Source organism: Alosa pseudoharengus, unplaced genomic scaffold (assembly GCF_046254945.1).
Source record: "Alosa pseudoharengus isolate Yale_2024_CS ecotype anadromous, Long Island Sound unplaced genomic scaffold, YU_APseudo_1.1 YU_APseudo_1.1_scf_25, whole genome shotgun sequence".
In the NCBI taxonomy this organism is placed as follows: Eukaryota; Metazoa; Chordata; class Actinopteri; order Clupeiformes; family Clupeidae; genus Alosa; species Alosa pseudoharengus.
The window spans coordinates 1,471,939-1,494,050 of NW_027468696.1; the positions used below are offsets into that span (position 1 = coordinate 1,471,939).

Consider the following 22,112-nt stretch of genomic DNA (forward strand, 5'->3'; position numbering starts at 1 on the left):
ACACACACACACACATAACACAAACAATCAAGAATTTCTCAGAATTATAAACAGGCAAGATGGAGGTGGGGTTGTATAAAATTAATTTTACATGTGAAATCTATGAACTAATCATGTTTTGGTACTTGTTGTCTAGCAGATACCAGTGAGAATTGAGTGTGGATAATGCAATTTAGTGAGACAGTTAGAATCATATAGGCCTTTCAGCGTGATTTCTTTTTGTGGAAAAAATGTGCTGGACTGGGCGGCGGTCATATTTTGTACCGCTCTGCGGTACATCTAGTTCTTAAAGGGTCATGAGGTGAAGACATGAGATGAGAACTGCAACCATAGCGCTGTTTCTTTTTTAACATGTACAGTATTAGCAGCTGTTTCCCCTCATTTTCATCTCTCTTTTTCCTGTTTTTGCCTTTGTTTTTTGGTAATCCGACTTGGTTTTCTTGGAGAAAGACATTGCACCAGCAGCACAACAATTAGCTGTCCACTACTAGCGATGCTCAACTACGTAAACAAAATGAGAAACCTTATCAATCGTTGTGCAGGCGGACCAAACCATTTTGCGCTTTAGCAAGGGAGAGTGAGAGTGACCTTAGACCTTGTGAAACTCATATTAGGTAGTGGGCCGGATTTGTTGGATGACAATTAAACAAACTCATAATGTAAAATTTGATTTATATGTTTTATATTTTATATTCTCATTTAATTTACATAATTTACAATGATGTGTTGCATAGAGTGATGTGTCGTGTTGTGTGAATCCAGGTGTCCTGGTGTTTATAAGTGCAAGTGTGGCAGCAGCTGCAGTATCAATACTTATGATCACTGGTGTACTCTACATGCAGAGGAGACAGAGGAGAGAGAGACCAACAGAGGGTAAGCGAAACACACACACACACACACACACACACACACACACACACACACACACACATGCACATATGCACGCACGCACACACGCACACACATGCACACACACACACACACACACACACACACACACACACACATGCACATATGCACGCACGCACACACGCACACACATGCACACACATGCACACACACATGCACAAATGACACATATCATGTTCTAGTTTTCTCTACCATTTTCTCTGACAGATAACATACTGTATGTGCCTGCTCAATATCCAAAGTTAATAAGATAAAACAAGCAGGTCTTCTTGTGGCATCTCTGTGTGTGTATGTGTGATTGTGTACTGAGCTACTGCAATAGCAGCGTGGTCAGAAATACCCTGTGGTTTTGAGTGAAGCTTCCTGCCGGCTGCAGCCAAGACCAGTCCTATGTAGTCCTCTCAGCTACCACCCCTCTCATACCTTATTATCTGTGTCTGTAGGCACACACACACACACACACACACACACACACACACACAAACACACACAAACACACACACACACACACACACACACACACACACACACACACACACACACACACACAAACACACACAAACTCCATCAATTTGTGACATACTCCATTGCCAATGTGTGAAACACTCCAAGTCTTTTTTGTCTGTCTCACACTTTGAGTTGATCAAGTAAACAAGTGTTTTGTTCTGTCTTGATAAGCAGCTCCAAGACATCTGACCTCAGATAGAGCAGAGGGAGGACACTCAAGGAAGGTGAGTGAATAGCATTGTGGGAAATGAAGTCAATTGCAAATATTATTCCTGGTACTCTTCCCTAAAAGATAACATAACTGTAAATATTCCAATTAGGAGACTGCTGACTTTGAAGACCCCAACACCACCCAACTTGATGCAGTTTACCAGAGCCTGAACCCCAACACCACCCAACCTGATGCAGTTTACCATAGCCTTCACCCCAACACCACCCAACCTGATGCAGTTTACCAGAGCCTGAACCCAAACACCACCCAACCTGATGCAGTTTACCAGAGCCTGAACCCCAACACCACCCAACCTGATGCAGATTACGAGAGTCTGAACCCCAGCACCATCCAATCTGATGCAGGCTATCAGAGTCTGCACCCCAACACCATCCAACCTGATGCAGTTTATCAGAGACTGCAGCCATGCATTAGACAGTAGTAGCTAATGGAATGTGGTGTTTTTATGAAAAGTTCTTCAGTTTGTGAAAACATTTTGATGTTGGTGTGGTGAAACAGCAGGGGTAATTTGAGCTAAACTGGAGCCCCAACATCATCCAGGCTGATGCAGTTTATCGTTTATCGCATGTGTTTGAATGTAGTCAATTAAATAATGTTTGTCAAATTACTACATTGTTATAATAATGAACATATTTTTCCCCACTAAATCTTAAGGGACGCTTTACTTATGCCTATATCAAGATCATCGACAATATCATAAACAATATAAATTATTCTTAAAGGGTCATGAGGTGAAGACATGAGATGAGAACTGCAACCATAGCGCTGTTTCTTTTTTAACATGTACAGTATTAGCAGCTGTTTCCCCTCATTTTCATCTCTCTTTTTCCTGTTTTTGCCTTTGTTTTTTGGTAATCCGACTTGGTTTTCTTGGAGAAAGACATTGCACCAGCAGCACAACAATTAGCTGTCCACTACTAGCGATGCTCAACTACGTAAACAAAATGAGAAACCTTATCAATCGTTGTGCAGGCGGACCAAACCATTTTGCGCTTTAGCAAGGGAGAGTGAGAGTGACCTTAGACCTTGTGAAACTCATATTAGGTAGTGGGCCGGATTTGTTGGAATGAAACCTCGTGGGGGGGCTGTCATTGTCATGGTCATTATCATTTTTCTGCATGGTTATCAGAGTGTTGTTTGATTATATCACTTATGATCAAACAAGTACACAATAATGTACTGCTGTCATATACTGCTCTTTCTCTCTTAAAAAATGCCAATTCCATGTTATTTTTTCTGCTTATTCCTTGCTGAGGATGGTTTGTAGTGCTAGGTTTAATCAATTTGCCATATCATAGAAACATTGCTTATAACACATTGTTGAAGACAACTGGATGTGAATTTCTAATGTTCCCTTCCTACCAAAAACATCTGGGGGGCGTATGAAATCTGCTGGCGGGCCTGCTGTTTGACACCCCTGCCTTATACAGTCTTCACTATTTTTTGTATACAAAATGTAGTCTGTCAAACTTGACATTCATTTTGACATTTAATTTGGAAATTAAAATATTCAGGTAAAATAAGATATACTCCAGACTTCTCCATTGGGGCCCTGTAATCAGTCCCACTTTTCCCACAGTCCCTGGGATCTGCTGAACTCCTTTACAAATAGAGTTTCTCTCTGAAACTCAACATGGGCCTGCCTGTGAGCTGCTTTTCAGTTGTGCTGAAAGTTGTGGATTACTGTTCACTGCAAAGTGAGCAAGGATGATCACAACTAATTCTAATTCACAACTAGATCTCCATTTCAGCAACCAGCAGCTAAGTTAGCCAGGCAGCCGCAGCGCTACACTCTGGGGGGCGTGGACACTGCAGCTGCCTGGCTAACTTAGCTGCTGGCTGCAGCAACTAGAGCTGGGTAAAACCGATTGTTTATTTTTCCGCCCCCCCCCCCCCCCCCAAACAAAAAGTACATTTTAAATTTTAAATTGACTACTTTTACTTGAGTACATTTTCAGATGGGTAATTTAACTTGTACTTGAGCAATATTTTATCAAAGTATTGGTACTTTTACTTGAGTACAATATTTTTGTACTTTTTCCACCTCTGAGCATCACAATACAAAGGTTATTTTATATATGTGTGTGTGTGTGTGTGTGTGTGTGTGTGTGTGTGTGTGTGTTTGATTGTGAGTGTGAGTGTGAGAGAGAGCTGCTGCAGGGTGGTCAATTTCCTCTGAAGTACCATGTGGTTTATTTTCATTGAAGCTTCCTGCTATCATCTGAACAATGTAGCCTGGCCAAGCCTGAACCACAGGCACGCACACACATACACACACACAGACACACACACACACACACACAGAAATACCCTGTGGTTCTGAGTGAAGCTTCCTGCAGACTCCTATGTAGTCCTCTCTGCTACCACCCCTCTCATATCTGTGTGTGTAGGCCAGGGGTCAATATAATAAATCAGCTGAGGAGCTTGAATAAATGCATTAAGATCACAACAATAGCAGGTCCCAGGCACTCAAATGTAAAAGAGGAGAAAGAATTCTTTAAAAAGCCTTTATTGCATCTGACTTAGGTCATTTTAAAAATATTGAGCCAACATGTTTCGACCGAGCATGGTCTTCTTCAAGTGCACCGCTTGACGACTTGATGACTTCAGCTGAGCGCCTGGTTGAACCTCTTGCATGTCACAACAATGTTCATCAAATTTGTATTGAGTCATATTGCTTGGTTTGTAAGTGTTGCTATTGTCTGTTGACGCCCACTAAATGTGAATTTGATAAGCCTTTTACACATAGTATCTTCATTTGGCTATGGCTTTACCCATGAGCATCAGATGAGAGCTAGAGAAACCTTTGCCCTCATACAGGGCATCATGGGCCAGTGAAAACACCCGTCCTCTCCCCACATCCCCTTCTGACACAGAGTGAAACCTGACACCTCGGAGGACCCTCAGACTCAAGATGCAGTGTGATAGCAGATGATAGATAGTGTGTCACTAGACCCTCAGACTCAATAAGCAGTGTGATAGCAGATGATAGATAGTGTGTCACTAGACCCTCAGACTCAATAAGCAGTGTGATAGCAGATGATAGATAGTGTGTCACTAGACCCTCAGACTCAATAAGCAGTGTGATAGCAGATGATAGATAGTGTGTCACTAGACCCTCAGACTCAATAAGCAGTGTGATAGCAGATGATAGATAGTGTGTCACTAGACCCTCAGATTCAATAAGCAGTGTGATAGCAGATGATAGATAGTGTGTCACTGAGGGCACACAAGAGAGGAAGAGGGAGATTATTGGGCTAGATGTAGGTTAGAGGTCAAATGCTAAAAGTTGCAAAGAAAATACATGTCTGGCAGACAGAGAGAGAGAGAGAGAGAGAGAGAGAGAGAGAGAGAGAGAAGTGGGAAGTGAGATTCAGGAACATACGTATACGCATACGTCAGCTGTAGTGTCGTAGTGACGAGTAGAGAGAAACTGAGAAAGAGAAAAAATGAACCAGAGACATGAACATCTGACTCTGTATCAGTACAGCTGAAGCCATCAGGGAGAAAGTTTCAACAAGATGTGCTCTCCCCGGCTCAGATGTAACTGAGGGACACAGACAACACTGTTATCTTGAAATCCGGAGATAATGTTCAACTTCAAAAATCAGGATTAAAAAAGACTGTGAAGAGGCAAATTAAGGGTGAGCTGCTTTTACTGAATACTGACTTACTGATCTTCCTGATTTGATCAATTTGATATCTTAATGTGATGCCATTTTGTGAATATGTTTTCAGGAGGAACTATAAGGAAATTGGGAGCATTGCATATTTATATCCAATGAATTAAGATTATTAATTTTTTTTGTCATGTTTTGCGCATTAGTAGAGTGTAGTGAAGAGATTATGAATGCCCCTTCAGACAGCTATGGACAGAGTCATTGAAGAAGTTGTTTTTGAAATAAAATGAAGACTGGCGTGACACTCACTCTCTTCCCTCTGACCAGTAAGAGTCTTTATAGTTTTTTACTGCAAATGGTTTTCTTTTTTATTTGTGTGTGTGTGTGTGTGTGTGTGTGTGTGTGTGTGTGTGAGTGAGTGTATGTGAGTGAGTGAGTGATTGTGTGTGTGTGTGTGTGTGTGTGTGTGAGAGAGAGAGTGAGTGAGTGAGTGAGTGTATACACAAGAAGCAAATACTGCAAATGTGTCTATAATAGCCACCGACCGCTTTGTGTTTCTCATGTTCTTCCTCCTTCACCCCTCCCTCTTTCCCTCTCTCCTTCTCTCTCTCCATTTCTCTCTCATTCTGTCTGTCTGTCAGTGTTGAGCTGTGTGACATGTAAAGATATCACAGTGAGAGGCTATGAGGGAGGACATGCTGTCTTCAACTGTCCAGTTGGGGTGTTTACCTCGTCCCCAAAATATCTACTGAAAGGGGATTATGATGAAATCATCCGGTCTGATGGGAATAAAGAGTGGACCCACAGAGGGAGAGTATCTCTGAAGTACAAGAACAACAACAACTTCTTCAGTGTGACCATCCATAAACTGACTTTAAAGGATGCTGGGACCTACTGGTGTGGAGTTGACACGTGGGGACCAGATTTATATTATACCAAAGTAAACCATGAAGTAGGTATGTCATATACAAATTCAATACATCTCACTGAATGTCTGTTTGGTGAACTTTAAACACTTACTTTTGGGCTTGTATCGCCATGCTGTTCACACACACACAAACACACACAGATATAATACAGAATATCCTTTCTTTGGTTCCTTTGTCGTAAATTTGTATTTCAATGTTGTTCTAGTATCATTTAAACTGTAATCTCTCTCTCTCTCTCTCTCTCACACACATACACACACACACACACGTACAAACACACACACACACGCACACATCATAGGTCGACACACTTCTGATCCTGTTCCTGTTGGTCCCAAAGTCACCACTAGGGGCACCACAGCCAATGCTAGCAGCATTCCAGGTACCCCAACTCTACATATTCCCTCTATTTGTGTGACATGACTTGAGTTTAAAATTGCTCAGAGGGCACTATAGCTGACTTTATACAAATATGTTTGATTCACTCATGATCAGCCATTGATATGACATTTTATATGTGTGGGTTGTGAATCACTTACATAATATTATTTACAAACAATAACCAGAAAAGCTTACCATTATGTTTTAGGCTATTTAATTTAATTTATGATATAATACAAACGGAGCAAGCATATATTTCCTTTGCTTATGTCTTTTGAGATTGTAGTATCAGTATCTGATGAAACTATGTGTGAGGACTGGGTAAGCTGCAGTGTATGTGGTCATTTTCACTTCCCTGTTCTCAGACACATGTGGTTTAATTTTGATCTTTCATATCAAATGTGTATTTCTGTCCCAGTGGCTACACGTGTTGCAACTTCCATACAGCCATCTGAGAACACAGCAGGGGAACCAGAATCGACATCTGAGTCTGATCACGCCACAAACATTCAGTCTGATCCCACATCAGGTGCATCAGGTGAGGGGACGATCATCATTATCAATGTCATCAGTTGGTACATAAAAGTGCATTTACATTTACATGTATTCAGCAGACACTTTTATACATGTCAATGCTCACATGTCGATTATATTACAAGGGCCACTATCCCCAGAGCAACTCGGGGTTAAGTGGCCATTTTTGGATACTGCATTCTAACAGTAAAAAAAAGCATAATATAAACAATACGCAAGCACAGAATACACAATATTGGTAACATGTATGGTCTGCATAAATACATATAACCCCTAAATAGGGATGCATAGTAGGCCTATGATACAAAGTAATTATTAATTGGTAAAAAGGATAAAGTTCCTGTGCACAGCCTTCCAGGTGCTGGTGAGGTGCAGTCGTCAATAGATTCAAAGGAAAGTGAAGGATCACCGCACACTGGTGGATTTTCTTTGCTGGTTTATTGTGCGGTGATCCTTCACTTTCCTTTGAATTATTAATTGGTATTTGGATTCACACACCAATTAATACAAGTGCCATAGTGTTGATGCCCAGTATTTATGCAGTAGTTGATCTCCATAATTGGGACTGTTGTGCTGTGGTCATACTGTACCAGTGGTAATGTAGTAGGTACACAGTTTGTAACCTATTTTGTCTCTGTAATGAGTATTAGTGTCTTATTTCATTGTTCAGGGGATCTTGTGTTGCAGGTCATGGTCAAGGTCATAGTATTGATGCATGTATCAGCTGTGTAATCGTCTCTCTAAAGTGTAAATCTTACATAGTAGTGTCCAGGTGGTCTTGTGTACATCGGTGCTGGTCTGTGGTGATGTTTGTGTAGTAATGATGTGTTGTTGTGTTGTCCAGGTGGTCTTGTGTACATCGGTGCTGGTCTGTGGTGATGTTTGTGTAGTAATGATGTGTTGTTGTGTTGTGCAGCTGGTCTTGTGTACATTGGTGCTGGTCTGGCTGTGGTGATGTTTGTGTAGTAATGATGTGTTGTTGTGTTGTGCAGCTGGTCTTGTGTACATCGGTGCTGGTCTGGCTGTGGTGATGTTTGTGTAGTAATGATGTGTTGTTGTGTTGTGCAGCTGGTCTTGTGTACATCGGTGCTGGTCTGGCTGTGGTGATGTTTGTGTAGTAATGATGTGTTGTTGTGTTGTCCAGCTGGTCTTGTGTACATCGGTGCTGGTCTGGCTGTGGTGATGTTTGTGTAGTAATGATGTGTTGTTGTGTTGTGCAGCTGGTCTTGTGTACATCGGTGCTGGTCTGGCTGTGGTGATGTTTGTGTAGTAATGATGTGTTGTTGTGTTGTGCAGCTGGTCTTGTGTACATCGGTGCTGGTCTGGCTGTGGTGATGTTTGTGTAGTAATGATGTGTTGTTGTGTTGTGCAGCTGGTCTTGTGTACATCGGTGCTGGTCTGTGGTGATGTTTGTGTAGTAATGATGTGTTGTTGTGTTGTGCAGCTGGTCTTGTGTACATCGGTGCTGGTCTGTGGTGGTGTTTGTGTAGTAATGATGTGTTGTTGTGTTGTGCAGCTGGTCTTGTGTACATCGGTGCTGGTCTGTGGTGGTGTTTATGTAGTAATGATGTGTTGTTGTGTTGTCCAGCTGGTCTTGTGTACATTGGTGCTGGTCTGGCTGTGGTGATGTTTGTGTAGTAATGATGTGTTGTTGTGTTGTCCAGCTGGTCTTGTGTACATCGGTGCTGGTCTGGCTGTGGTGGTGTTTGTGTTGGTGCTCAGCCTCTTTATGCTCTACACACAGAAGACCAGAAGCAGGAAGGCATCAGGTGAGAGATTAATACTTTGTAATGTCCTTCATAACACACATACCCATGAACTCATTCTCATCATCAGCTTGTAACACACTCACTCACTCACCCGTTTAGTATTGCTGCTCACTCCCACTCAGTCAGTGACCCACTCACTTATTCACTCACCCATAAACATACTTATTCACTCACTCATTTACTCTCTCATTTACTTACTTATGCATTCACTCATTCATTCACTCGCTCACATTCATGCCACCATCATTCTCCTTCCATCACTCATCTCTAATTGTTTGTGTCTTTTTGTGTCACACAGCTCCCCCTGTTGGACAAAAACCTAACCCCAGCTCAGGAAATACCCAACAGGTGAAATATCTCTGTGTGTGCGTGTGTGTGTGTGTGTGCGTGTGTGTGCATGAAGGTGACAGTGTTATGTTGTTATGACAGGCTCTTCTAAAATGATGCTCCTCTCTTACCCAACAGGTGATATGTCTGTGTGTGTGTGTGTGTGTGTGTGTGAGAGAGAGAGAGTGTGTGTCTGTGTGTGTGTGAGGAATATCAAGTTACCTGACAGTGTCTTGTCATGACTTCTGACACATTGATGTCAGGCTCATATAACATCATGGTCCTTTCTTCCTTGTGTCTCCAGTGTGACTATGCTGAGGTCACAATCAGCCCCGGTAACCACACCTCCAGACACGCCCATTTTAGCACAGATCCTTCAGCCATCTATTCCAATGTCCTGCCACCGTCCAATCAGAATCCAGACTCTGTAGACTACTCCACAGTTCGCTTTGACGGAAGCGAGGAGTCTCTCCAGTACGCCACTGTGAGATTCACTGACCCACCAGCAGGGGGAGACAAACAGCGAAGTACCTCAAGAGATGATGCTGTGATATACTCCACAATTAACCAAGATAGTTAAAGTGCAAAGTCTTGGATTAACATTTTTTAAAATTGGGTATGACTTTAAAGAGCTTTGTGGAGTTTTTATTTATGTAAAACATTTAAAATTGACCTAGAGATAACATAATGTGGAGAAGCAACCATTTTGACATAATGTCAAGGTCTGAGCTCTGTGTTGCCCAGATATCCACTAAAGCTTGCATGCAAACCAACAAGCATCAGTGTGGCTCTCTCATTATATCTCTTTATTCTATGTAATTCAATTCAATAGGACAGTGCCACTTGGCCACCTGTGTTATTTAATCTGCCACACACATGTCTACCAATATTGTTCTAATACAGTTATTTTATATTGTGTTATTGGCTCAAAATAAAGATATTATATTTTGGATGGAGTGTAGTATTTGTTTTTTTTAGATATAATTTCTACATATGCTTTACATGTAGGCCACAACACACATGTCACATGCTGTCCTTTGTCTTCCTCTTCTTCTGCCTTCTTCCCTGGCACCTCACTGACTGATCCACAGATTTATTTGAAGTAAACGTGTGAAGATCAGAAACAAAAACTAAAACTAAATGTCCTTAATATGAGCCCACAAGCCCCAACCATCACATGTTAAAAACCGAAACATAGGCTTACATGGGGGTCTTATCAACGACACGTAAAACATGTTCACAGACACTGGAGACAGACAAATCCCACAAGCCGAGTGAAAGTAACAGTAACAGTAACATTAAGAGGAACGTACAGTACAGATTAATATGAACATTCTAAACCTTCATCATGTCATTTTGTTGACAGGTAAGTTGTTTGACTTATTTATGTATTACTGATACACCACACATGTGGAGAGAATGAACACATATGTCCAGCTATCATTCAGATATGCTACTTATTTTCTAACACTACCTATATTTTCTTCAAAATTTGATTTGGACCATTTTCATTGTATTTTTTTAGGGCTGTCAATCGATTAAAAAACGTAATCTAATTAGTTACATACTCTGTGATTAATTAATCTAAATAAATCGCTTATATCATTTTTGCTGTGAAAGTATTTTAAATATTTAAATTCAAATGAATCATTGAATAATCAGCATTAGTGACATTAAAGTTCAAAAACTTTTTTATTATTATTTTCACTGTTCAAATAATGGCCCTAATAATATATGATATGACCTAATATGCTGAGGAAATAAATTCAAAAGTGCTTCGGGAAGAAGTTTTTTTTTCACATACAAGGCATTTCAGGCCACAGATATAACCTAGGGGACACAATGAAAATAAATGAACACTCCCCTCAATGTCAACACTATTTCTTTGCATTGATGTGTGACTTTAGAGTTGAAGAACTCCGGTGGTATGCATATTCCTTGCTGCAGACATTGCAGAGGACTTTATTTTAATCAACACTTTATTTTCGTCAACACCATCGGGCCGTTTTTTAAAAGTAAATGTTCCAATCAATGATTTAGGCAGCACATTTTCTTCTCTTTCCTTCATTTTACAGGCTAATGGTTACTAACTAGAACGGCTCGGGGGTCAAAGGTCATACAGAATCGATTAATCTGCACTATTTTTTTAATCAGTTATTTTTTCTCAAATTAATTAATCGAAATGAATCAGTTATTTTGACAGCCCTAATTTTTTAATGAATAGAGATAGATAATAAAGTAATCAGAGAGTGAGGTCCATATTTTTTTTTATTTCTGATAATCTCCTGACCAACACCTCTATTTGGGTTTCCACCTCCTCACTATGCATTTTTGCATCAGCCTACTTAAACAAAACATATTTCCTTCTCGTACACACACGCCAGTGTTACACACTCTTTGTAAGACTGTGTTCTTCATTTTGGTGTTTTTTGGCCCTTTTCTGTTCAAATGTATCTAATGACAGATATCACATATTTCTTTATTAAACTGCTTTTGTTATGAATATGGGCAAGCCACTGGTGGTCTGATCTACAAATGTTATTTTATATCTGGGATGAGAGATTATGTGTGAACAGTTTCTGAGAATGATCTTCACATGTATCAGACTACGTATGTGGAAACAAGACCTCTTGTTGACCTTTATGTTCGTGATTGTGGGTTGTGGATGGAAACAGCGATAAACAAAAAGCAGAAGCATACGTGACATGTCACAATGACCCTCCACAACAATATAAAAAAATCAAGATTTTTCCACAATATTCCATGCAAATATGGAAAACAAAGGATGAGAGACAGATAAACAGAGAGAGAGAGAGAAAGAGAGAGAGTCTGAGATTTCTACAGCATTACCTCAGACAATAGGATGAGATAATGGTCATGTTCCTTTTTTTACCCAAATAAAGCACAATGATTTACACAGCATTTTGACAACCATCCAAAAGATTACACAGAATGTTCTAAAGCTAATATGCAAGTTATGTTAATTATGAAAATCTTAATTAATAAAAATAAGGAAAATAATAATATCTTTAAGTCGTTAAATGCATTTAGTAACCTTGCTTTGCAGTAGCAGGCCTAGCTATAGGGGTTGCTACAGCTCCCTCAGCATCTGCATCAAGCATTTCTGCACTACTGTTAATTTCGTCAGACAAGACGAGAGGAAATATGTTCGTCAACGACCTTTTTTTCATGACTAAGACGACAAAACGGCAGTAATGTCCTGAAACACTGACTAAGACTATCTTAAGATGCATTATTGTTGACGAAAAAAGACGAGACTAAAATGTTTTGCATGAAATAACAACAAAGATAAAATCTTTCTTCATTTTCGTCTACAAAATGAGAAGACAGAATATCTAGCTGTTACGTTTTCAAAATATTCCGAATGAGTTCATACACAACAGCTTTCCTGTAGGCTAGTCTACGTGCTGTTGCTGCAACCCTGTGGCTGCAACATGAAACTACATTGAACAAGAACACTGGAGATTTCTGCCAGAGTTAGCAAGGTAACTACCTAAGCTTTATGCCACAATGCTACATACCCAGAAGTTGAAGCTTCTCTCATGCAAATTAACATCCCCCAGAATGTCCATACGAAAATGTTCATCATGTAATGTCAATTATTTAACTAGTTAGACTGATGATGCAAAGATTGCTAGCAAGTAAGCTAATATGGAAAGTTCGCTAACAAGTTAGCTATGGCTAAGATGGAGAGTCTGTTTGGGGAATGTGTTGTGTTTGGGCGCATATCGCCATTTAGCGAGGCGGAGTAAAACATTAAAGGAACACGCCACCCAATGTCAGTAGTAATATATGTTCTTACCTTAACTTTCACGAGTTGAGTCATACCTCTCCCGTGTCCGTATGTGCACTCAAACGCTCTGGTGCGCGGCTGGACTGTGTTAGCATGTTGCTATGCTAGCGGGCTTTGACGGCAACTAAGCGTAGAAGTAATAAAAAACATCCACGTTTTACCGACTTAAATACAGTTGCACGAGTAGTTGATAGAAATGCTACGGCCATGCAACATGAAACGTGGCGATTTTCCAAGCGAATAAACCGGAGAACTACAATGTGTGGCGCAATAGCACTTGGGAGTACTTCGACCTAGCGTAGTAGTATTGTTAACACCTAATTGTAGATCCTCACCACCACAGAGTTTAGAATCCATGCTGGATCGACCCTCAGCCTCTCCCTCCCCTCTGAGCGAGAGAGAGGCACACACACTAGAAATGCGCTGATGGGTTATTATTTCAACCATAACTGCATAGCAAAACTTATCATCCGTCAGCCATCTATCAGCACCAAAGTTTTTTGACCAATTTTCGAAACCACACCCGCCCACCATCCGCTGGTTGTTTTAATGTAGGCTATGGGTGATGCAGCGCTGCTGACGTGAGGCTAGAAAGCACTTGCCTGTTCTAGAAAGACTGATCTAATGCAGCAAATATATTAAAAGGCTAAAGTCGTACATTGGCTATGTTGTAGCCTATCCCCAGAATATCAGCAGCAAACTCAGTCTCTGTCTCGCAAAACAGTCTCCAAATAAAACGCACATCGGCCTGTTGCCTATTCTGCCAGCTTGTGACAATATATCGTCCAAAATGCTTGATTGCATTGCATTCTCCACATTTTTAGCTAAATTTTCATGTACCACATCAGCATTTTTGTTCAGTGAATCTTTTGTAAATTGCTTTACAATAGCGTCGGGCCCTTGTCAGCAGCCTTCGGCTTGCCTCTTGCCACTATACTCCTTGTCTTCCGATGTCATTTCTGAGTCATCTACAGATGTTTACACACATTCACCTCCCTAAATAGAACCAACTTGACGTTGACTTCAACCTGTGTTATATCCTAGATGAGACTGCCTGGGTTATTTTGTTTCGATATTAGCCTATATATAAAACACATAATTGTAGCCTACCATTCAGGGAATAGGCATTTAAAAGAGAGACAGAGAGCAGCTGATATGACTCAGAAATGACATCGGGCGATGGCAGTGCGAGATGTTCAGAACGTAAGAGCTACAACTTCTACAAACTCAATAACATCCAGCGGAAAAAGAAGGTACGAAAAATAGTCGGAAAACTTAGATGTGTAGGCAAGCAAGCAAGTTTTGCGGTTTTTACTAAAAATGTGAACATGCACGTTGTGCGGTGGACTTTCAGAATGAATGGAGTCGGAGTTTCTTTAATATCGAGGCGTCATATTTGTCCGATGGCCTGCTATAAAATGCTGTCTGTCTGAAAAAGACGCGCTCGTGCAGTCAAAATGAATGGGAGTCTTCAGAACAGGCTTGTCGGTCACCCTGACATAACAGTGTGTAAAGTAGCCTATAATGTGAATGACTTGTTATTTTATCAAGGATTTCTTTTTTTTTGCAAAAAATAAAGTACAATAGGCATTAATTAGTAGGCCAGGAGCATGTTGAAATTATGTGGCAAATTGCGTTTTTTATTACAATGATAAAATTGTAAAAGGACGTGACTGAAGCTGAGGCAAGCCAGGCAATACGCCTATAGGCCCGACGGTAATTGTAAAGCAATTTACAAAAGATTCACTGAACAAAAATGCTGATGTGGTACATGAAAATTTAGCTAAAAATGTGGAGAATGCAATGCAATCAAGCATGTTGGATGATATATTGTCATAAGCTGGCAGAATAGGCAACAGGCCGATGTGCGTTTTATTTGGAGACTGTTTTGCGAGACAGAGACTGAGTTTGCTGCTGATATTCTGGGGATAGGCTACAACATAGCCAATGTACGACTTTAGCCTTTTCATATATTTGCTGCATTAGATCAGTCTTTCTAGAACAGGCAAGGGCTTTCTAGCCTCACGTCAGCAGCGCTGCATCACCCATAGCCTACATTAAAACAACCAGCGGATGGTGGGCGGGTGTGGTTTCGAAAATTGGTCAAAAAACTTTGGTGCTGATAGATGGCTGACGGATGATAAGTTTTGCTATGCAGTTATGGTTGAAATAATAGCCCATCAGCGCATTTCTAGTGTGTGTGCCTCTCTCTCGCTCAGAGGGGAGGGAGAGGCTGAGGGTCGATCCAGCATGGATTCTAAACTCTGTGGTGGATAGGATCTACAATTAGGTGTTAACAATACTACTACGCTAGGTCGAAGTACTCCCAAGTGCTATTGCGCCACACATTGTAGTTCTCCGGTTTATTCGCTTGGAAAATCGCCACGTTTCATGTTGCATGGCCGTAGCATTTCTATCAACTACTCGTGCAACTGTATTTAAGTCGGTAAAACGTGGATGTTTTTGATTACTTCTACGCTTAGTTGCCGTCAAAGCCCGCTAGCATAGCAACATGCTAACACAGTCCAGCCGCGCACCAGAGCGTTTGAGTGCACGTACGAACACGGGAGAGGTATGACTCAACTCGTGAAAGTTAAGGTAAGAACATATATTACTACTGACATTGGGTGGCGTGTTCCTTTAATACTTTGGCCTACGATAGTGTTTCTCAAACTTTTTCAGTTTCAGGACCAGTTAACTACGGTGGCGCATTGCATTCACATCACAAAAAAAAATAATCAGGTTATCTCGTAATTATGAGATAATTATCTCATAATTACGAGAGAGATAGTATCTCATAATTATGAGATAATTATCTCATAATTATGAGATAATTATCTCATAATTACGAGATAGTATCTCATAATTATGAAATATTTTCTCATAATTACGAGATAATTATCTTGTAATTACGAGATAATTATGATTTATGTCACATTTCCAATTCTGCCCCCACTTGTGTGTGGCAATGACATGGCCTAGCTAGCAACATTAGAGAAGATAGACCACAGCTTCCCAAGAGAATGCCTGAAGCTTCCTTTCAAACCTTTACTTAGGATTCACTGTAAAACTAAGCAGACCAACAGAGTACATCTCAGTTATATCCTTCGATGTTTTGTGTAAGAGCAATCATGTAGCCTAGACTAGCATTTCAAGTTACAGAATAGAAACTAATGTGTTAGCTTAGATAGATATTTAGAGCCAACTTCAGTCCATTTACGAAAGGGTTACATAAGAAGAGTTCTTTGTTTACAACTGACTATTTTCTCTCAATATAATACATGTAGGAAAAATGTGACTGTTTAACTCATCAATGCCACTTGAACAAGTAGCCTAGCTGCACAAAATAAACAATAGGCGTGCGTGTGAAAACGTAGATGGAGGTAGCCCTATGCGTAGTAGTACCTCCACCTACTGGTAGGACTGTCAACGTGCAACACTCTATTGCCTTTGGGCAAAGAGTAGCCTATAGAAGCTTCTATACTCTTTGCTTTGGGGTTGTTGGCGATTTGACAGGCTTATGTTTCATGCCACTTAAAGACATGTTAATTTTAAAGTCATTCAAAGCAGGAAATCAGTAGGAAATATGTGCTTGCTTTTATTGAAAGGATGTTTAGATCCTCAGCACGGATCCTATCCTTATCTCATAATTACGATTTAAAGATTTGCAAAGATTTGGAAAAGATTTTTGAAAGACTACAGTCTCAGACCCTCTCACATCTAAAGACAAGTAATAGAGTTTTAAAGGGACACCAGGCAACGTTTTCGTGTTAATTACTCATCTTCGTAAGTCGGTTTATGGTTAAATGACTCATTACAGGGCGAATGAAGACTCTCTCGCCCGCCCCTACTGCCTGTAGGAAGAATATCCCGCTTGCAACTTCAGTGTATCGTACCCGCCAACCGAAGCAGGATCAGTTTACATCCTGCATCCACAGCACAGAGGCAGGCTAACGAAATGCTAGCGATTGTTGCAAACGTGTGTATAATGGCAGAGCCGGCAAAGAAGCAGCGAAAACCCTTGACAGAAGATGCAAAGAAAAGGAAAAGAGCTTCAGACCGAGCGAGGGGGAGTTTCATAGAGAAAAAGCATCAGGCTTGCCCCAGGTGTCCCTTTAAGTCACAGACTATGATTTTGCAATGACTAGGGATCTTGCAGGGTCACTATTTACAAGACTGCAACAAGATTCCTTTAAATTATTACCCATCGTGCAATAGATAAACAGGAGCTGAAAATTATAGCCTACTAAACTCAAAGTCGTATTTTCGTGTTTCTGCAGCATTGTTTCATGCGTGACATCCTTAACCTATATAGAGTTGTTCTCTCTCACGTGGAAGAGCCAACTAAATATGTATAAGAAATGACAAATATTATAAGAATAACAAATAATTATAGGCTCCACTCAGCACCTTCTCCTCTCTGGAGGTTAATGATGCCACAGACTCGATCTGCTCCACACTGAGCTTGTGTCTGGACCAACTGTGCCCTCTTACTACAAGGCCAGCACGATCCAAACACTCTCACCCATGGCTAAATGATGCCCTACGATCGCAGTGCATCAAACTCAGAGCCGCAGAGAGAAAATGGCACAAATCGAAACTAACTGATGACCTCAAAAACTACAAGACACTCCTAACCTCCTTCTCAGCCTGCATCACTGCTGCTAAGACGGCCTTCTAACAAAATCAACAGCGCCAAAGACACTCGGAAACTGAGGTATCTAGGCTTCTGACATGTAGCCGTCCTACCACATGCTCGTTGGGCCCTATACATACGAGCCTACTTCAGTCCAGTTGCGTTGTGCTTTCTTGTGCTCTACACTGATGGGACAGCACAGCCAGATCTTGGAAACATATGAAAGTGGGGTATGTCAGAATGGATGGCGGTGCCCCATTCCAGTAAAACCTGGTTAGCGCTTCGGACTTGTAACCGGAGGGGTGCCGATTCGAATCCCCGACCAGTAGGCATGGCTGAAGTGCCCTTGAGCAAGGCACCTAACCCCTCACTGCTCCCGAGCGCCACTGTTGTTGCAGGCAGCTCACTGCACCGGGATTAGTGTGTGCTTCACTTCACTGTGTGTTCACTGTGTGCTGAGTGTGTTTCACTAATTCACAGATTGGGATAAATGCAGAGACCAAATTTCCCTCACGGGATTAAAAGAGTATATATACTTATACTTATTAGTGTTCTTATCATGCTTGTGGATAATTCAACATTTTAGAATTGGCCTCCATTCAATTCATGAATTGGAATTTGAGTTAAATTGGCTTCACCCCACAGAGAGTTGAAATTTGAATTGGAATAACAGGAAGTGGAATTAAAATCATGGCAATTCAAAAACATTCCACACAATCACACAGCACAGGTAATGTGTTGAATCTCACATACCGGTACATTCAGTGTTGGGAAGGTTACTTTAGAAATGTAATTGATTACTGTTATATAAGTTACCCATTCTAAAATGGATAGTTCTAGTCCTTAATTATGATTGGCTAAATTGCATTCGATGCTGTTAATCCAGCACAACCCCACATATTAACCATATTTTGTTTTATATTGCTGTTCTACCACGACTTGATACAAAAGTTGCTGCATCTCGATGTTGCTTGGCAACCATTCTGATTATCTAAGAATAAATTGTTACATTTCTCATTAAGTCTATTAAAATAAGGTGGGGATCACATTAGACAGCGGCAAGCGTAAAGCAACGCTCAGATCATAATAAATTCTCTCTCGTTCCTATGGTAACACAAACGGTTTGCCTTAACTGACGCTCGCATTGCGGTTTGAAAGTTGAACCAAGTTCAACACTCAGCTTGTTCAATGCTAGCGTTACGCTAGCATTGCCACCGTCCCACTGCCGAACCATAAAGAACAATAGGAAACCTGCAGAGGCGGACAGAGTACACAGCTTCATTACTTGAGTAAAAGTACAGATACCCTTTGCTAAATTTTACTCAAGTACAAGTAAAAGTACAACAGTCAGATGTCTACTTAAGTAAAAGTACTGAAGTACTTGTTTTTAAAAGTACTTGAGTATCAAGAGTACAAGAGTAGCCTACATTTTCTAAATATTGCATTACTACTGCCACAGTGCTTACATTTATGTACAGAAACGTCCTACATGGAGTTATGAAAAATGTTAATGTTAATACCTTGGAGAATGTAAAAGGAATTTACATAAAATCAAGTCATTTTCATCTTTTTACCATGTCGCCAGGGATGGGCAGTATTTCTAATACATGTATATAAAATACGTATTTCAAATACAAAATACTATTTTGTAATTGAAACACTTGAAGCGAAAACTATCATTAACTTGTTCAGAAAATTGAAATAGTCTGGCGAGGTGGGGCCACAGGTTGGTACATTCCCGGGATGGACCTGCTGCGTCTTTCTTCAATTGTTTCGTCCATGGTTTCGTCTCTTATCTAAATCTGACCATGGAGTTGACTTTGGTGGAAAGCTGATGGTGATTGCTGATAGGCTGTCCCAATCAGTGGTGCCTGCACAATCCAATCGCGTTTGAGAGGGAAACAACAAATTGAGGGTTTACGAGATTTTTTTTTTTTTAGAAGAAGTAACGGGTACTCACGGTTATGGATATAAATGTAGTGGAGTAAAGAGTACAATATTTGCCTCTCAAATGTACTTGAGTAAAGTCATGAGTACTCCCCAAAAATGATACTCGAGTAAAGTACAGATTCCTGAAAATTGTACTCAAGTAAATGTACTCCGTTACTGTCCGGCTCTGGAAACCTGCCAGTTGCCGCTGGTTAATGTGATCCCCGTCTAAAGGTCCAACAATAGATTTGAAGCATTTTAAATGGATGATTCTTTTTTTTAAACCACAAGCTCTGTGAGCCTCCCAGAATGGTTCTACAACCCACCTTTGGGTCCCGACACACCAGTTAAGAAACACTGCCCTAGGGGATTTATTGTGAATGGACCATTTAATAGGCCAACTCACAGTAAAGTGTGCGGTATGCAGGGGAAGAAATATTGGACCAGTAATTGTTGGCTTGTTGGTCAGTATGAATCCTTTATGTATCAGACTGTATGAAACATTAGGACTACGACAACTATTACTACCACAAACTCATCTTAGTAGAGGCTGCATATTTATATTTATCAACGAAAGCAGCATCTTGCTCCCTGCCACTAGTATAAAATGAAGCTGCACAGATCATCAGATTTTATTTTTAGAAAGCATGGGAGATCAGGAACAAAAAACAAAACCAAAGAAGTCTTTTTTTTTAGTGCCCATGCAACTCAGCCATTCAGACCGAAACTCATGAATGGGGAAGGGAAAGTTCATCACCGAGATTTATCTGAGAACAAACTGTGAGGAAAATGTGTGTGTTCATGTGCAGCCCCTTCCCTTTTAGTTTAGTTTTCACACAGATGTACCCGTGCAGACAGAAAAACAGAGAGCACCTGGACATATGCATCCATACCATGAGTCCTGCATCACCCTCTGATGTCAAACATCCAACAATCATGTCATACCTTACCGTACCTTTACAGAATTAAAGGCGCTCTAAGAGATGTGGTAACGCTTTAGAATAACGTGCTTATTAGGTATTAGTGCATAATAAGCAGTTAGCAATTCATTGCTAACAGTTACTTAACTGTTATCCTTTAACAACAGTAACTAACTGTTAACATGCAGCTTGTAAGTGTCAATAAGCAGCCTTTTAAGTTGCTTACAAGCATATTTGTTAAAAGCTGTAAGTGTTAACAAGCAGCTTGTTAATGCTTGTTAATAGTGTATAAGACAAAGAGGTGGATATCTAGGGGCAGCCGTGGCCTACTGGCTAGCGCTTTGGACTTGTGACTGGAGGGTTGCCGGTTCAAACCCCGACCAGTAGGCATGGCTGAAGTGCCCTTGAGCAAAGCACCTAATCCCCGAGCGCCGTTGTTGCAGGCAGCTCACTGCACTGGGATTAGTGTGTGCTTCACCTGTGTGTTCACTGTGTGCTGACTGTGTTTCACGGATTGGGATAAATGCAGAGACCAAATTTCCCTCACGGGATCAAAAGAGTATATATACTTATACTTATAATATCTAATACGCTTATAAGACCTTTCTTACCTATTTGTAGTAAATTTTGCAGCACCCCAATCTAAAGCGAAGACCAGAAAAGGGACTCAAAGTGCTAAATACTGAATTTTCCTTTAAAGATGGCAGCTTTTTTGTAGACGACCTTCTGAGGTCTATTAGCAGACAGAGACATATTTTTTTGTTGATGATGACACTTAAAATGACACGTCCCAAAACATATCAATGTGTGTGTGCATGGTGTTTTAGAAAATGGATTCATTCTCTTCAGAGTAAGTCCATATTACTTGTTATTCCAAATGAGAACTGTCAAGATCGAAGAATGAGGCTTAGGCTACATTTACACGTGGCTGGCTATTTTCATAAATGGACATTTCACCCTCTGCCTTTTCAAAAATAACATTGCACTGTCAGTTTTCAGAGAAGTTTCCCCCTGTAAAAATGCCGTCAAGCCCATGCCAAACCTGTCAGAGCCAGTGGCAGTGTAAGGAAAAGCTCAATCTCACGTTAGCCAATCAGAATCCCGAAACTATAGCAACAACAGCAACAAATCACTTCATATTCTCATTTGAACTGTATTTGCAAATGCAAACAGGCCAAAATTGTTTGCACAAACGTAAATGAGTAATGCGATGTTTGAGAACCTAAGTCCCTGTTTCTCCCAGTTGACACGACAACACATAGCTGCATGGAAGGATTATGAACTTTTGGGCCCCTGGGCCCAGATGTATTAAGCCCCCCCCACTAATTGTTGCATATTTGGGAGGGGGGGTTTGGGGGTCCTCCCCCAGAATTGTTTTTATTTGTTTTGATGTGATTTCCTGTATTATGGTTAGGGTTGGGCATTGAAAAACGGTTCTAATATGGCACCGGTGCCGACGCAAACGGTAGTAACTGCATCGAATAACAACGTGGATTTCGGTGCCTCATTTCGGTGCTTAAATAGCATTTTTTGTATTTTATTTTTTTTATATGAGGCATCACTGCATGTCATGCGCCATCTCTAACGTCTTGCTCTGATAGCAAC

General features: G+C 40.7%; 2 protein-coding genes across 3 annotated transcripts in view; both read left to right on the top strand.

Moving 5' to 3' along the window:
* The window catches only part of LOC143099195 (uncharacterized), a 56,916-nt gene that overhangs the window by 16,230 nt on the left and 18,574 nt on the right, over positions 1-22,112 (top strand). The window lies entirely within an intron of this gene.
* LOC143099196 (CMRF35-like molecule 5) lies at positions 700-10,158 on the top strand. 2 transcript variants are annotated; one of them, XM_076262268.1, is made up of 9 exons: positions 700-873; positions 5,134-5,292; positions 5,475-5,594; positions 5,910-6,220; positions 6,499-6,579; positions 6,997-7,116; positions 8,777-8,881; positions 9,180-9,229; positions 9,513-9,769. In XM_076262268.1, the coding sequence occupies exons 3-9, from the start codon at positions 5,555-5,557 to the stop codon at positions 9,637-9,639; spliced, it is 834 nt and encodes a 277-aa protein (XP_076118383.1). In that variant the 5' UTR covers positions 700-873; positions 5,134-5,292; positions 5,475-5,554; the 3' UTR covers positions 9,640-9,769. The 2 variants fall into 2 exon arrangements, with proteins under 2 accessions (XP_076118383.1, XP_076118381.1); XM_076262266.1 differs by having other exon boundaries at positions 702-873; positions 5,910-6,224; positions 9,513-10,158.